This window comes from Patella vulgata, chromosome 2 (assembly GCF_932274485.2).
Source record: "Patella vulgata chromosome 2, xgPatVulg1.2, whole genome shotgun sequence".
NCBI lineage: Eukaryota > Metazoa > Mollusca > Gastropoda > Patellidae > Patella > Patella vulgata.
The window spans coordinates 85,905,852-85,923,324 of record NC_065880.2 but is presented as its reverse complement, the minus strand read 5'-3'; the positions used below and the strand labels follow the sequence as shown (position 1 = coordinate 85,923,324).

Genomic DNA, 17,473 nt, shown 5'->3' with positions numbered 1-17,473 from the left:
GACCTAGTTTTTTGTCTAGTGTAGGTTAAACCCTCCTCTCTCTCTCTCTCTCTAAACAAAATGTGTGAAGACTAAAGGGACATAACTCTTGTTGGTACTGTAATGTCAAAGTACAGAGTTTTTCTTAAATGTCCAATGTAGGTTTAATTTGTTGTTGATTTTTGTTAAACATTTATAAAATCTACTAATCTTAAATACCCAGACAATTTTTGTGTGTCAATTTTGTCACTGTTTCTAATTTTGGATATAAAACCAAATTGATTCTAATAGTAAGTGCAGGAGAACCAGGAGACAAACCTGTGGACATGACACACAATAAACAGATATTGCAATATCTGTAATATCAAAGCAAGCGAATGGATCCAGGGGCCGGCCATAAGCGGCCACTGCACTGTACAATCCAGAGCCTATAGTGATACAGACTTCACTCAAAATAAAATCAAACTTACAATAAGGGAGACAATCCACAAACGCTGTGTACCATAGTATATTTCATGGATCAGCTGGATGTTTAATTTACATGCAGTACAAATGAAATGAAATGAAATGTTGTTTAATGGCACGTCAGCTCAAACTGGGCTATATTGCGCCCAAACATGCAGTACATTGAAGGAAAATGCTTAGAACCATTCAGTTTATAGAAATGATACAAAATGCCAGGTCCAAAATAAGGACTTTTTGATAGTAATCCTTAGGATTTAAAATATTATCATAAGCATTTGAAGATTATAGGAACTTATAAAGTAAAAGGTTAGGGCATCAGTTCTTTTTCAAAAAGACCCCCTCCACCCCCCCCCCCCCACCCCCCAAAATAACATCAATACAATACCTCTCCAATGGTTCAAATGGTCTAGACTGGGATCATCTGCCATATGACATCTTTAATTTACTTGTGGTAATAAAGGCGATAATTGAGTTAGAATTTCAATAATCTTTATAATTCGTAATTCAGGAATAAGATAGATAGATAGATAGGTTAAAAATGTTTATTATTTAATTGTAGGCTCTTGTAAAAAATATAGGCAGTTTAGAAATTCATGTAAAAAATGTCTTTAAAATAAAGAGGTCTTATTCCAGAAAGAAATAGCTCTTTGTTACCAGATATTGTCCATTTTGTTGAAATTTCTGACATTAAATTTGAAGGTGTCAACCATTGATTCTGTTTCGTCTGGGGGGGATCACGTGGCTAAGTGGATAATACGCTGGCTTGCTAGCCTGGAGGTCGGGTGTTCGATCCCTGCATTGGCCGAGAAAGTTCATCCCAATTTTTCGGCGTGGTTTCCCCATGTCAGTGATGCCGGACGGAGGGCCTGACAAGGACAGCTGTCTAGTCGTTCGGATGGGACGAAAAACCGAGGTCCCGTGTACACATTGGAGTGCACGTAAAAGATCCCTTGGCAGTTGGAAGTCGATATAAGAGTCGCCGGGGCAAAATTTCTCTCATAGCACACTGCATGGCGTATGCCCGTCTTTATTAGCCCAGTTTAGGAGCAGAACAGTAGGACGTTAAACCCCATTTCATTTCATTTCTGTTTCGTCTGTATATGTTGAAAATATGATGAATCAGACGTTAATATACAGTGATTCAGAATGTTCCAAAATGTTACAGGGGGTTGGTTGACTGAATGGTTAGCGTGCGCGCGCTGTATCATAAAGTCTGTCATTGAGTCGACAAGGAGTAGGGTCGCCTGTCCAACCTCGTGGGTTTTCTCCGGGTCCTCCGGTTTCCTCCCACTGCTAAAGACCCCTATGTGCAAGCGAATTATTGAAATTAAACCATATGTTAGTCCCGAAATGACCTAGTTTGTGTCGAGTGGACGTTAAACCCCATTTCTCTCTCTCTCTCTCCAAAATGTTACATACAAAAGGGAAACAACTCTAGAGTGGTAACATAACATCCAGGCTGTCAGCCATTCTCCACACAACTTTCGCTATCCAACATTAAAAACTATAGCCTGTATTGAGCTTCACAAGTTTTATGGCAAAGGGGGCATTACTCTGCTACCACAATGCGTCGCACCAAATTTGAAAACAATAACTGTAGCCTCTATCATGTTCAAAAGCCAACTGTTGACGTAAGAACAGGATGTGATTAAAAAAAACATTTATCTGTGTACACATTGGTGTGCAGGTAAAAGAAGACCTTGACCTTTGGAAATCAAAGAACAGTAGTGTACACGTAATCATAGAAATACAAATCACAACATTGTCTCAAAATGACTGAGGCAAGGGAATAGGAGTAGTCTGCAGTATTTATCAAATGCTAAGGCTAGGTTCCCACTGTCCTGCGATGCGTTACGATACGAGTGACTCTACTGAGTCCACGATCTGCTACGTGCAGATACGTTCGGATACGTTTGGATACGATCAACACGATTGCCACGACTGACCTCAATATATGATAAGACCTGATTGAATCACCACGATTAAAACCATGATTTCAATCATAGCACAAATGATGATAGTGGGAATCTAGCATAAAGGGTTAGGTTTGAATTTTGCCCCCCGAAACACTTACTGACAGTGAAATATATGATCATTTTTGCTTATAATATCACTATCTGATTAAAACACAGATCCTATTTTGTTTTGTTTTTTATAGTTCAAAATTTCGTTTTACTTGTCTTCACAACACTAGGATCTGGAAGAGTTGTTATATAACACACGTTCTGATTATGTTTGACGTCATAGGGTCAAAATCCGCTGGTATGACCCTTATCACGGCCTTCCACTACAACTGGTCAGATCTTCGTGTAGTAGAGGCCATTGAAAGTAGGGGGTTTGGATAGCTAAATGGTTAGCATGTGCGCGCTGTATCATAAGGTCTGTCATTGAGTCAGCTGGCGCGGTTTCGATTCCCCGGTTGTACGTGACAAGCAGTAGGGTCGCCTGTCCAACCTCGAGGGTTTTCTCCGGGTTCTCCGGTTTCCTTCCCTTTCACTACTGAAGAATCCTACGCGCAAGCAAATTATTGAAATAAAATTGAACCATGTGTTAGTCTCGAAATGACCTAGTTTGTGTCGAATGGGTGTTAAACCCATATCTCTCTCTCTCTCTCTCTCTCTCTCTCTCTCTCCATCGAAAGTATAAAAAAACTATATGAAATATAGATCTGTATTTTTAATCAAATTGATAATATCCTAGTCTGGAGATGATCCAAAGACATGAATTTCAGCAAACTATAAAGTAACTTCTTCTGTCATAAAAATCTACCTGGATAATCTAGATGGACAATTATTGATATTGATATCCAGTTTGTAATAATATTAACACACACATCCACAGTATTATAAATTCTAAGTCATCTATAGAACATTTCAGATACAGTATGTAGTGTCTGGAGAGTGTCTCGATCACATCAGAATTAATCAAATTCATATTCCTGAAGCAATGGTCCAAGAAATCCCTCTCTGGCCATTGCTGGATTGACTTCTGATACTTGAGCTTTTGAGGGAGTGTGTGTATTCTTCTCGTTCAATCAAATCTATCCCAAGTACAGCAACATGACAGCCCTTCGTTTAATCTGGGGTCTTCCCTAAAATTTTGGCCAGTGATTTAAGGTATTAAAAACAGTGAAAGTATTCTTCGTCTCCATACAGTATTGTTTACATTGTATTCGTGTGATAGCCTCGTTTGTCACGCAATTAGTTTTTCTGCAATATTCTGCTATGCACTGGTTAATTGGGCATAATAAAATTGTGAGTCATGACGTAACGTTATGTAAACATATTTGGTCCAATTTGGAGCTTTGTTTAGAATGTACCGATATTGTTACGCAGTTAGCTATTGGTTGATAATCGGACTATTGACCAGTTATAGTTTGGAACAGAAATTTGCTTCCATTAAAGCAGTGTTTAGTTTGATTAGCTCTAATCAAACGAAACACTGCGAGGAGTATGAAGGTGGTTTGGGTGGCCGAATGGTTAGCGCATGCGTGTTGTATCATTAAGTCTTTCATTTAGTCAGTGGGTGTGGTTCCGATTCCCAGGTTGCACATGAAAAGGAGTAGAGTCGCCTGTCCAACCTCGTAGGTTTTCTCCATGTCCTCCGGTTTCCTCCCACTTCTAAAGACCTCTACGCATAAGCAAATTATTGATATAAAATTGAACCATATGTTAGTCCTGAAATGACATAGTTTCTGTCGAGTGGATGTTAAACCCCATCTCTCTCTCTCTCTCTCTGGCATAGATAAGGGAAATCGGAATGTCAGAGGGATATTGTATTAGCCCAAACCCAATCAGCTGAAAGTGGGGATGAAAGTAGCTCAGATAGTTCTGAATGAATGGAATGGTTAAATCTATTAACTTTCAAGATAGGCTTGACAATCAGGGTCTGTTAGAAATTGATGAAAATTAAACATACATTATGCAAGAGCTAAATCTTCCCTTTGCAGGTCATTTTTTAGGCGGAAATGTTTTCTAAATTATTAATTAGACATTAATTAGGGGCAGCGTATAATCGTTTGGATCGGACCAAAAAAAACAAAGTCCTGTGTACACATACAACATGCATGTTAAAGATCCTATGGAAGCTGAAGTTTGATATAAGAGTAGGCCGTAGCGCACTGTCCGAGCAAAATTTCCCTCATCATAGCACAATATATGGCATATGTTCGTCTTCATTAGCCCAGTCGGAGCAGAACAGTAGGACAAATTTGGCAACAACAAATTTAACCAATCACAGTGGCTGCTTTTAGGTATCAGGAGTTCAAAGAGAACAGAGAATTGATAAAGTAGTTAGGTCTCCATGCACGGTAGGCCAACCAAAATTAAAACCTGACCGAATGCAATGGGGGGGGGGGGGAGTAGCTGAATGGTTTAAAGTGTGACAAGGAGTAAGTTTTCTTGTCTAACTGCGTGGGTTTTCTCCAGGTCCTCAAGTTTCCTCCCACTGCTGAAGACCACTATGCACAAGTGAATTATTGAAATATATGTTTGTCCTGAAATGACATAGTTTGTGTCGGGTGGATGTGAAACCGCATTTCTCTCTCTCTCTCTCTCTCTCTCTCTACTTACCAAATGCAATGGAATTAATGCCTCATCAAAACAATACATCATTTATTTGAAACTTACAAATGGTAATTTGTGAATGGGAGAATTTTACCCAATAGCTGTGTTTCTGGCTGTTATTCTTGTGAGCCCTGTTAATGAAAACCTGACCAGTTAATTAAAGATCAAATTTAATTTGAGTGGTGGTTCTCTTGCACTTGGTACACACACTTGAAACATCAGATATACATTAATGCCAACAAACATTTAATTAAAGGCTTTAAGACGAAGACACGATCATATTTGAATGAAGACTGATGATAGTTGATTGGGTGAATAGTGTATTGATCTCTGTATCTGGTTAGTCTCAATCCATAGGTCACCCTGTTGTTATGTTGCTAATTATCTCCCCTTTTTCCTCAAATATGTTGATTTAATATCCAAGTCTATGTCTGGACAGTTTATAGAATTTGTTGTTTCATTCACTTATCAGCAATGTTTCTTAGTTATTATGATACGTGACAATTTTTGAATCTGCCAGTATTTGTTGTTAAATTTTGTCAGCATATCAATAAAACTTCATAGATCTTTCACAATCCGTGCTCCAAAGTTATGGAATTCATTATCAAATGAAACCAAAAGCGCAAGGTTTTAAAAAGTATCTCAAAATGGAACTTTTTGATCAAATATACAGCTGATTGAATACAGTTCTGGCTGTGTTTGTTTCAGACTTGTATCATGTGTACTAAATAATGTTCTCAGTTTTTTGTTTATGTCTTGTGTTGTAATTGTTGTATTTTTATATTAGTTGTACTTATGTAAAGCGCCCGAGAGCAGCTTGCTCAGTTGAATTGTCGGCGCTATATAATAAATTAATTAATTATTATTATACTGAAAAAGAAAAATATTTTTGACATGTTGACAAAATTATGCTACAAAGATTTCACTCTTTTTTTAATTAAAGAACCACAATGCGATAACCTTTATCGCTGGACTTCTTGATTATATGTTCCATTGCCTGGCAACCTATCTTTTATCTAAAAGTAATTCCTTATGCTTAAAACTTCATTCAATTCGAATCCTCTTTCTTCAGTGAAATGATGTAAAAATATAGTCACCATGGTTCTGCAACTTCTCTTAAATTCGTCCCGTCTTCATTAGCCCAGTCAAAGCAGAACAGTAGGACATTAAACCCCATTCCATTTCATTTGATTTCCTAAATTTGTCACAATATTTGAACACAAGACAAGAATATCAATTAAAATGCTATTATGGGATAACAATTAATATATGGGTTATTACACTGCAACATTTTGACAAAATTTCACAAATGCCATTCAAAGAAAATAACAAACAAAAGAATATACCAAGAGTCAATAACAAATGATATTGAAAATGAAAATTGTGCCTTTTGTTGGAAGCTACATGTCATCGACATAGTGTAGGCCCATTTTTAGAACAATCAGTCTTATTGGCAAGCCTTGACATAAAGTCACCTGTTGTAGACTTTGTCAGGCACAGGTGTGTCTAAAAATGTCTGTGACAACACACTATATTCCATGTATCATTTAATCTTGTGTATTTAGCACTAATTTCTTTCACATTCGTTTAATATCCAATCTTTGTTTAAAAATTTGTAAAAACTGTTTAAAATCACCATAAATCATTTAAATTGTACTTCTGTCCATTTAAAGCTGACCATTCAGTTTTGATAATGCGTGTCCAATTTATAAGTGTTTAATTTCTCAATCACTGTTAAAAAATAAACAACCCAATTGATTAATGATGTATATATATAATGGTTAATTTTTGAACAGTGGTCAGGAAATTAAATACTTGTAAATTGGACACTCATTATTAAAATTAATCAGTCGGCTTTAAACTGGACACAAGTACAAATTAGATGATTTTTGGTGATTTTAAACGATTTTTATGAATTTTTAAACAAATATTTGATATTAAACGAATGTGAAAGAAATTAGTGCTAGATACACAAGATTAAATGATACCTTCGTTACAGTGACAGGTGCCTTATGTCCATACTTGTACATATATGTTGTGTGACACTCGGCAAACCTCAGCAAATTCCTGTAATATACATCTAGCCTCAGCTGTATGACAGTAAGTGATATGTACCTACACCTATGCAATTGCAATGCGGCTACTGGTTTACCTTTTGCAAAACTTACCACTATTAGAAAGAAAGTTCTCAAAATTGCACCGTTAGAAGAGTGTACAATTTAAAGAGTGTCCTTGTTTAAAGAAAATCGGATAAACTAGAAAGAAAAACAGCTTCAGACTTTGAAAGCTTTGTATGATAATCCAATGTAGGACTTCGTCATACAGCCGAGGCTTGATGTAGGGTACTGGAATCTGCTGAGGTTTGTCGAGTGTGTTGTGGTATAGATAATCTGGAGTGGACAAAGTCTGTGACAGGTGCCATGTCCAAGCTTGCTTATTGGTCTCAAATATAATATATGATTTCTGGGACCTTCCATGCCTAAATCATAGTCTGTGCCTAATTAAGAGGCTCAGTTTGGTAATAACTCTAATGCTTAATTTGGTATTTAGCAAGAAAAACAAACACATCTCAATTACTTCAAACCAAATTATCACTGTAACAGATACAATGAATACTGGTCTGGCCTTAATGGCATCAGTTAAATGTCAAAGGTGATACAAAGATTAAAGTACTTCATTGATTAATAGAAAATTTGAAGTGGTGATCGATTCTATCAGAAAGGGTTAATAGATTGTATGTTGTCATGACAGATCTTATTGTTGACAAATTATGTATATTACGCATAAAACAGGTGCTTGATAACTAAAAGAGCGCTAACCATAAAAGACTAGTTGAAAATTACGTTCATCAGATAAACTGCTTTTAAAGCCCCAAATTGTTCAACTAGTCTCTTATGGTCAGCGCTCTTTTAGTTATCAAGCCATGTTTTATGGAATAATCTAGCCATTTAGATTAAGATGTTGTAAGTCTCTATACTCTTAACTTAAAACACATTTATTAAATCAGGCTTTTAACTCACTCTGTATACAATCGTTAACGTCCATAATCTTGTTGTTTATTTATGATTACTTTGTCACTTTGTAAAGTGCCCCTGAACATGTTGTATGAAAGGGTGCACTATAAATATGCTGTAATAATAATAATTTTATTTCGTTTTTGTAAGGATGTTGAAAAAGAACTACAACTACAGATCAGTATGAAAATGGAGATGGAAATGGCTTCAAGACTGCTAGAAAAAGATATCCATGAAAAACAGGATACAGTTATCTCTCTTCGTAAACAGATTGATGACATCAAGGGAATAAATTTAGAACTATATCAAAAGTTACAGGTAAGTCAATTAGCTTTCATTAACGCTTTCTATTATGTTTATTGTTTCAGATTCCTCCCAACCACAGTTGGTAAATGTGGGTAACATTTTTGACTCCTCAATACCTCTAACCACAGTTGGAAAATGTGGGTAACATTTTTGACTCCTCAATACCTCTAACCATTTTTGACTCCTCAATACCTCTAACCACAGTTGGAAAATGTGGGTAACATTTTTGACTCCTCAATACCTTTAACCACAGTTGGAAAAAGTGGGTAACATTTTTGACTCCTCAATACCTCTAACCATTTTTGACTCCTCAATACCTTTAACCACAGTTGGAAAATGTGGGTAATATTTTTGACTCCTCAATACCTCTGACTCATCCATACCTCTAACATTTGTGGTATTTGTAACTGGATATGAACCCACATCTCACTACTTTAAAGGTCATCGGAAAAGCTTCATAATTTTTTTAAATAATGCGAGTAATTATATCAACATATCCTTTCCATAAATATACCACGATCCCGAATGTCAATATTACCTGCAACAGTTAAATTACCACCGCTCTCCATGGGTAGTCGTAACTTTCCGTCAGTAAACAATCAAGACGTCATTTTAGCCCCTCTGCTCATAGAAATATAGAGTAGAATATGAGCAGAAGGACTAAAATGACGTCACAGTTGTTTATTGATGGAAAGTTACCACTACCCAAAGAGAACGGCGGAAAATACTAACGTTGAAATTTACCTGTTGCAGGAAGTATATGTTGACATAACTACTTGCATTATTTAATAAAAAGCTTAACCATTTCCGGTGACCTTTAAACTGGTCAGGTGGCCAGGATAGGCATTCACTCTTTCATGCCTTTAACTGGATACCCACTCCTTCATACCTCTAGATCTGTGGATCTTGACCATTTCAAAGAGGGGGGTGGGATGGCCGAATGGTTAGCACTTGCGTGCTGTATCATAAAGCCTGTCATTGAGTCAACTGGCGTGGTTTCGAATCCCCAGTTGTACGTGACAAGGAGTAGGGTCGCCTGTCCAACCCCATGGGTTTTCTCCGGGTCCTCCGGTTTCCTCCCACTGCTAAAGACCCCTACGCGCAAGCGAATTATTGAAATAAAATTAAACCATATGTTAGTCCCGAAATGACCGAATTTGTGTCGAGTGGACGTTAAACCCCATCTCTCTCTCTCTCTCTCTCTCTCTCTCTCTCTCCATTTCAAAGAAACAGAAAGCCATATAAAAGATTATTGTCATCAAGACAGAATATTTCATCTTTAGGCTAGAATGTTTTAAAGGCTCAATACCACTCTTGTTGTAACTGAATAATATGTCCCAATCTTTATTCTAATCAACAAATTGTACTATTTTACAATATTCCAATTAGTTGATGATACAAATTTCATCTTAACACACCTAATTTAAAAAATTGGAAAAATTCAACTAAACGATTTGAAAAGCCGGACGTAAAGCTTTTCAAATGTAACTAGGATTTAAAAATATTTTTGAATCCTCTGGACAAGTAAAATAGGATTCAATGGATAATTTACACAACAGGTAGGACACTAAAACATCTAATACTTAGAATAAAGCTATTTTTTATTTTCTGGAGCTGTCAAGCCAGCAAGAGTGTTATTGTCCCTTTAAGATCTACCCGATCTATAGTAGGCCAAAATTCGATTAATTCTAAATGTATTATTCTCACAATTGATAAATACGACCCAATAGTAAATGTTTAATACGTCGTGCTAATATAACCTGCACACGGTTCACAGTGTTACTTAATTCATGGAGCTATATTTTAATGGATCTTAAAGGACAATATTGGTGTCAGTCATTATCACATATGTGATAGAACTGGTTAAACACCTTCCAAATATAATTTTATCACAGAGATCATTGCTACGAGTTATTCTTCTATATAACTATAACTGACTGAAGTGATCAGTAATAACAGATACACAGGATAATTTCTGCTCACTAATAATTCCTTCGGATTGTTTGTATAGACAAATTGGTTCTCAACCTTTTTTTGCCAATGGCATACCTTGGAACACATGAAAAAAATAGCAGCACACCTGGCTAAATATATATGAAAAGTATCTGAATTTTGCAAAATATAAACATGGTAAGTCAGACGTCATACAACCGTAGACAGAGACTAGTCATAGACACATAAAATGACTCAAACTAAATGAGGAAAAACACAGCTATGAACAGTAGACACCAATGAATACTCAATTGGGATTACATGTTTTTTCACGTTTTCTTTGAGCAAAGTTATTGGTTTTAGTTTTGACAAGTTGTAAATTCGAGTCATAGCCTCGCTTCTCCATATTTAGATTAAATCATTAAATGGCCAAACTGTTCTAATCTACTTGAAATCAGAGCCATCTGATGGCATCGACTGTTGATTATGGTCTGGTCAAGTTAATAAATGTCTAATAATTTATATAACATTTAAGGCCCAAAGAAAGATCTGCAATAGGCAGGTTTAGCTCTTACATAATGCCTATTGCAGGTCTTTCTTTAGGCCTGAAATATTATCTAAATTATTAATTAGACATTAATTAACTTATCCAGACCATAATCAACTCTCGATGTCATTGCTAGCCTGCGATATTTACTGGATTTGAATCCGATCAGCTGCTCAACGCTCATTGATGATTAAATCTAAAAATGGATAATCAAGACTATATTGTTATTTGTTCCGACTTTAGTAATGATGATCGAGACTAGGCCTAAAATTCAATCTCTAATATCTTGATTCAGAGTTAAGAAATCTGACTGAAATTTTCAGCATATTCCCTTTACACAGATATATAGTATTGGATCAAAATTTAATACACAGTACAAATATGAACAAACACTAGAAATTTTCGTCATGGCAACACAATCATATTGAATTAGTGTGTGTGGCCTGTTTTGGCATTATATTTTATTAAAATAAAAACAAAACATACAAAATTTTAATTTTTCTCAGAGGACATCTGCCGAACCTCTAATTTATTTCTACTGATTTCATGTTACTATCATTTTTCCCGAAGTCAGAGTGCCATTTCACTTGTATGTAAAAACATAGAGTTCATGACGGCATATTACCTACATGTTTTGTTTCGGTTTAGATTACTATAGGCCATCTGGTGGGGTGCGGTGTTGGATGGCCGAATGGTTAGCATGTGAGCGTTGTATCATAAGGTCTGTCATTGAGACAACTGGCATGGTTTCGATTCCCGGTTGTACATGACAAGGAGTAGGGTCGCCTGTCCAACCCCTACGTGCAAGTGAATTGTTGAAATGAAATTGAACCATATGTTAGTCCTGAAATGACCTAGTTTGTATCAGTGGACGTCGTTGACCCCCCCCCTCTCTCTCTCTCTCTCTCTCTCTCTCTTGGCCATCTGGTGCATTGAGACATTAAATAGAGTTTTGTTGCTTGATGGATAAAAGGAAACCAGAATGGTGGGCGCTAATTATCAGACCCGATTTTTTCTAAAAGAAATTTTGAATATTCAATTTATTGTTAAAATGTGAGGATTATTTTCAGTACTGCAATATTTTGTTCAATAATATTTTTCTGCCAGAATTGTGTGGGCAGGACGTTAAAGTAGCTAAGTCTCTAACTCAATATTATCTAAAGTCTTTGACATTGAAAACACAAATTATTTGTTAATTTAAATCAACATTGATGTTGTGATCTTACCAGGAAAAGATGGGCTTGTGATATCCAATATTTAAGACAAAATAAATATTTTACCATTGGTACACGAATCGTGTACCATAATGCGTTTCAGCGCCATTTGTAACAATAGACTCGAAGCTAGACATATTCCACATGTCATGTCAAATGGTGATGCCATATTCTTAGCTGGAGAGAGCATCTGCAATAAATACTATCGGTGTAGACTGGAATAACCAAATGCTTCTGATTGCCATTTAATTGAGATTTCTGGTTTATTTTTTAAACATAACTGACTAGCAATTATAGTAAAAACAGAAATGATTGAATGTAAATCTGTTTAAATACATTCATATTACATTAAGCGTTGCAACCCATTTGTGACAATTTCTAGGTCCCAATTAGCGATTTAGCTCCTTTAAGTTATTTTGTTAGACTTGAATCTTAATTCTTATAAAATTGATTCTGTTTATTTTGGTGTGGTCGCAATCTTGCATATTTTTCTTGTTTCTGAACTGTGTTTCTTGTATTTGATTAATTTTTCGGAATATGAAATTCTCTATAACTGAATATTTATTAAAAGTGAAAGCTGATAATCAAGTCAGATTCATCTGTGACCCATGATGGCAAAATGAGTCAGAATGCACAAACTCTAATAATGAGCTACAGAAAAAACAAGTGTAAATATTGATTTTGATCGAAATTGAGATTTTCACAAAAATGAGTCTATAAATATACTATCTATCGACCCAAAAGATTAAAATAGCAATAAAAAATTTAAAACATCTTTATTTGGATATTTTGTAAGAGTACCGAATTCATAAAATAATCTGTCTTATTTCTTAAAATTCTCAGCAAAATTAGTTATTTGTCTCTCTTCACAGCGGGACGACCTGTCAATCCTGTTAAATAATACTTGGCATCGAATCTCCAGTTTAGAAATATGACCAAAGTATTGCTGATGAATTCATTTTGAACGAATACAAACAAGTTTTAGAAACCCTACAAAACATAAAAAAAAAAACGATTGTTGCCGTGCAGTCCATACAATTCGTGCATCAATGCTGTCTCGAGGCTCAAGCTGACGATAAAAGTTTGATTTTGGCGTTAATTTTTGGGGTTACATGTGACTCTCTCTGAAAAGTGGCGGAAAAAAAACTTAAAATTCTGATCGTGTATAGATTGCTGTTGAGTGGTAACCAAAACCATGTGGTGGAAAAACCAGGACTGTAAATTAACCAGCAATCAGATCGTGTCATTGAGTAATACTAATCAATTGTCACAGATTAATGATTGGTTGATTTATAAATATCAATGATAAGGCCGTCGACAAATCATTATTCCAAATAAATAATCTAGGCGTTGATTATTTGATATCTCTTTTCGTCTTAAAAAACCGATTTATAGGCCTAAATGGAAATAAACCAAATGGCCAATAATTTTCTTTTCAAAGAAAATTTTACTGATAGCCGAATCCCATTTACTGTTGCTTCATATCTCATGCAAATTATATACGCATATGCATAATTGGATATTATTGTTTCAAATTCTATTATCACCATGGGTCGTAAAATGAGAACAGCCGAGTCGAAAAGCGACGATTCTCAAGTGAGCCATTATTTGTGCCATTACATTGCCGCCAAAATGCACGAAAGTGAACATATTCATATTTTGATACCTTTACGGTACTTGAAAATAACAATAGACCTATTGTACATGCAGAACTTTATTTTAATTCAGTTGTGTGATGGCTTCTTTGATGATCAAGAAACTAAACTTGATTACTGTATGGCGTATGCCCGTCTTCATTAGCCCAGTCGGAGCAGAATAGTAGGACGTTAAACCCCATTTCATTTCAATTCGTTTGACAAAGTCAAATCTATTTATCGTAAATGGTAGCCTCAGGCGATGGCCAAACAGATGTGAAATATAAGCACAGATCAAAGGGCAAATGTGTACTTGCAAGTCCTCTGGAGTTGGGATTTAAAAAATTTTCTTGTCAGACATTTTTACCGAAAATAAAGGGGCATAACTGTCATCGTTATTTAAGCGGGCGGGTACAGACCACAATTATAAATCATGTGTCAACAAAATATTCAAATTCGTATGTACTGATAATAAAAAAAAATAGGTGCACATATTTAATTCCCATGTGGTATTCAAATTTATGTCTGTTGTAATATTCCTACAAAATTATGTGTTGAGGTACAGTGGTTATACAATAGAATATTCCTAAAAAATTACCTAACATTTTATCAATGTTTAATAATCATTCTATGCATTCGATTTTAGGAAAGTTTTTCTGAGCTCACCTTTTGTATCTCGAGTTTCAAACATTGATTGCCACCATTTATATCCATCCTTATTCATATTTCTGTCCCCTAAGTTGAAGTGGACTATAGGTTTTGTCTGCATCCATGCTTCTGTCTGTCAATTTTTATATTTTACATTTCATTAATGTGTGTCTTTAGCCAATAGCGAAGCTTCAGTTATGTTGAATAAAACTTTTATTTTGTAATAGCTTTCCAACAGAGGTGACCAACAATCAAAATAATAATGATTTTCAATTACCATTATAGATTTTTTTATTTTAAACTATTTTTATTCAGGATATCTGAATGGAATTGGGTAACTGGTCTATAGCCTATGTAAACCTCTTCCCGATTATAGATGCTCTTGGTCAATCTGTTTCATAGACATCTTCTGGAGGCGAGGAATATTAAATTACAATGTAAAAGCAATATAAAAGATTGTTATTGTCATCAATATAATACAGACGGTTTTATCTTCATAATAATGAATGAGGAAATACTGTCAATTATGATTTGACAAAAAAAACAACATAACCAAATAAGAACAGACTGAATATCTCATCTCCAGGCTAGAGTTTTATCAAATCTAACCCGTATCAAGAATAATATTTATCTGATGCATCATGTGATTTAGTCCAATTTAAAGGACAGTGGAATGGAAATTTGTTTTTAGAGAGAGAGAGAGAAATGGGTTTTTTTTTAAGTTCACCCGACACAAGCTAGGTCAATTCGGGACTAACATATGGTTTAATTTTATTTCAATAATTCACTTACGTGTAGGGGTCTTTAGCAGTGGGAGGAAACCAGAGGACCCGGAGAAAACCCACGAGGTTGGACAGGCGACCCTACTCGTTGTCACTTATAACCAGGGAATCTAAACCACGCCAGTTGATTCAGTGACAGGCTTTATGATGGAAATTTGTTTAGAAATATTTATATAAAAAATATCACTTTAAAAAAGAAATGAAATGAAATGAAATGGGGTTTAACGTCGTATTGTTCTGCTCCGACTGGGCTAATGAAGACGGGCATACGCCATACAGTGTGCTATGATGAGGGCTTTCAAAAAGAAAATAAATGTAATTATTCCAGATACTGCTAACAACTAATCTGATTAAAACAGCAATCCTATTTCGTTTCAGGGGAGGGGATAACGGTGGCTTAGTGGGTAAGGCGCTGGCTCGCTAGCCTGGAGGTCGGGTGTTCGATCCCTGCATTGGCCGAGAAAGTTCATCCCGATTTTCCGGCGTGGTTCCCCCTTGTCAGGGATGCAGGACGGAGGGCCTGACAAGGACAGCTGTCTAGTCATTCGGATGAGACGAAAAACCGAGGTCCCGTGTACACATTGGCATGCACGTAAAAGATCCCTTGACAGTTGGAATTCGATATAAGAGTAGGCCGTAGTGCCGCTGTCCGGGCAAAATTTACCTCATAGCACACTGTATGGCGTATGCCCGTCTTCATTAGCCCAGTTCGGAGCAAAACAGTAGGACGTTAAACCCCATTTCATTTCATTTCGTTTCAGGGGGGTTGGATGGCTGAATGGTTAGTATGTGTGCTTTGTATCATAAAGTCTGTCATTGAGTCAACTGGCGTGGTTTCGATTCCCCGGGTGTACGTGACAAGGAGTAGGGTCGCCTGTCCAACCTTGTGGGTTTTCTCCGGGTTCTCCGGTTTCCTCCCACTGCTAAAGACCCCTATGTGCAAGCAAATTATGGAAATAAAATTGAACCATATGTTAGTCCCGAAATGACCTATAGTTTGTTTCGAGTGGAGGTTAAACCCCATCTCTCTCTCTCTCTCTCTCTCTCTCTCTCTATCTCTCTCTCTCTCTCTATCTCTCTCTCTCTCTCTTTCTCTCTCTCTCTCGTTTCGTTTTTATAGTTCAAAATTTTGTTTTACTTGTCTTTACTACACTAGGATCTGGAAGAGTTGTAATATTACCGGCGTTCTGGTTGAAGTGAGGGATTAGCCAAAAAATAAAAAAACAAAATGAAATAGAATCTGTCTTTTTATCAGATTGGCCATCGAAAGTATAAAAAAATGAAACGAAATATAGATCGGTATTTTAATCAGATTGGTTATCAACCAAATTATTGGAAAATCTGTGGCATGGCATGCATTCAGCACTTAGGTTCCTGAAGAACTCCCTGACACTACTATAAAGCTATAGTATAATGTATGCGATGCATAAAGAAATGAAATGAAATGAAATGGGGTTTAATGTCCTACTGTTCTGCTCCTATACTGGGCTAATGAAGACGGGCATATGCCATACAGTGTGCTATGAGGGAAATTTTGCTCGGGCAGCGGCACTATCGAATTCCAACTGCCAAGGGATCTTTTACGTGCATTCCAATGAATACACTGGACCTCGGTTTTTCATCTCATCCGAAGGACTAACGATGCATATAGAATAGTGGTTCTGAAAAAATTGATAAAAATCATGGATGGATTTGCTGATTGACTGATCTCTCTCAACATTTGCTTACAACCCAAATCACGGCATATCGGAAAACCTATTTACAAACCAGCAAAAATCTCATCAGTAGTTTCTGGAAGTGAAGTCCCCAAAATTTTTTATACGCCCACATTTTCATGTGTACGTACATGAACACTTTATAATTACAGGTCACAATTTTCATCTGATTTTGACAAAACTTGAAATAAATGTATCTCCCACTGATCTAGTTTCCTTTCGAAATTGGCATGTATCAGACCATAACTTCAGGGATTATGGCCCCTGATTGTAAGAAAAATCACGTTTTTAGCTTATGGACAATCTAGAGGTCACAATTTTTATCTGATTTTGATGAATCTTTAAATGTATGTTTATAACCCAAAGATCTCAGTTCCTGTCAATATTTGCGCATATCAGACCGTAACTTCCTGGATTATGGTCCCTTATTGTACGAAAAATTGCGTTTTTAGTTTGTGGTCCCTCAAGAGGTGACAATTTTTAATCGATTTAAAAAAATGTTGGAATATATCACCGTTGCACCATAATGATGCTGAGTTCGAATTTCGTGAAATGGGGCCGAAAATGCCCAACAAAATGGCTGCTACTTGTACGCAAATAGTGTGTAATGTAATACCAGGGTTGTTTCTAGACATCACAATTTTTATGAGATCTTGCAGAAACTTAAAAGAT

At 36.1% G+C, this 17,473-nt stretch overlaps 1 protein-coding gene across 2 annotated transcripts in view; it reads left to right on the top strand.

Annotated features, from left to right (window-relative positions):
- LOC126812095 (RUN and FYVE domain-containing protein 2) overlaps positions 1 to 17,473 on the top strand; it is an 86,047-nt gene that overhangs the window by 21,442 nt on the left and 47,132 nt on the right. For both annotated transcript variants that reach the window (XM_050538328.2, XM_050538329.2), the window contains exon 10: positions 8,174 to 8,341. In XM_050538328.2, coding sequence (XP_050394285.2) covers positions 8,174 to 8,341 — 168 coding nt within the window. The remainder of the gene's footprint in view (positions 1 to 8,173; positions 8,342 to 17,473) is intronic.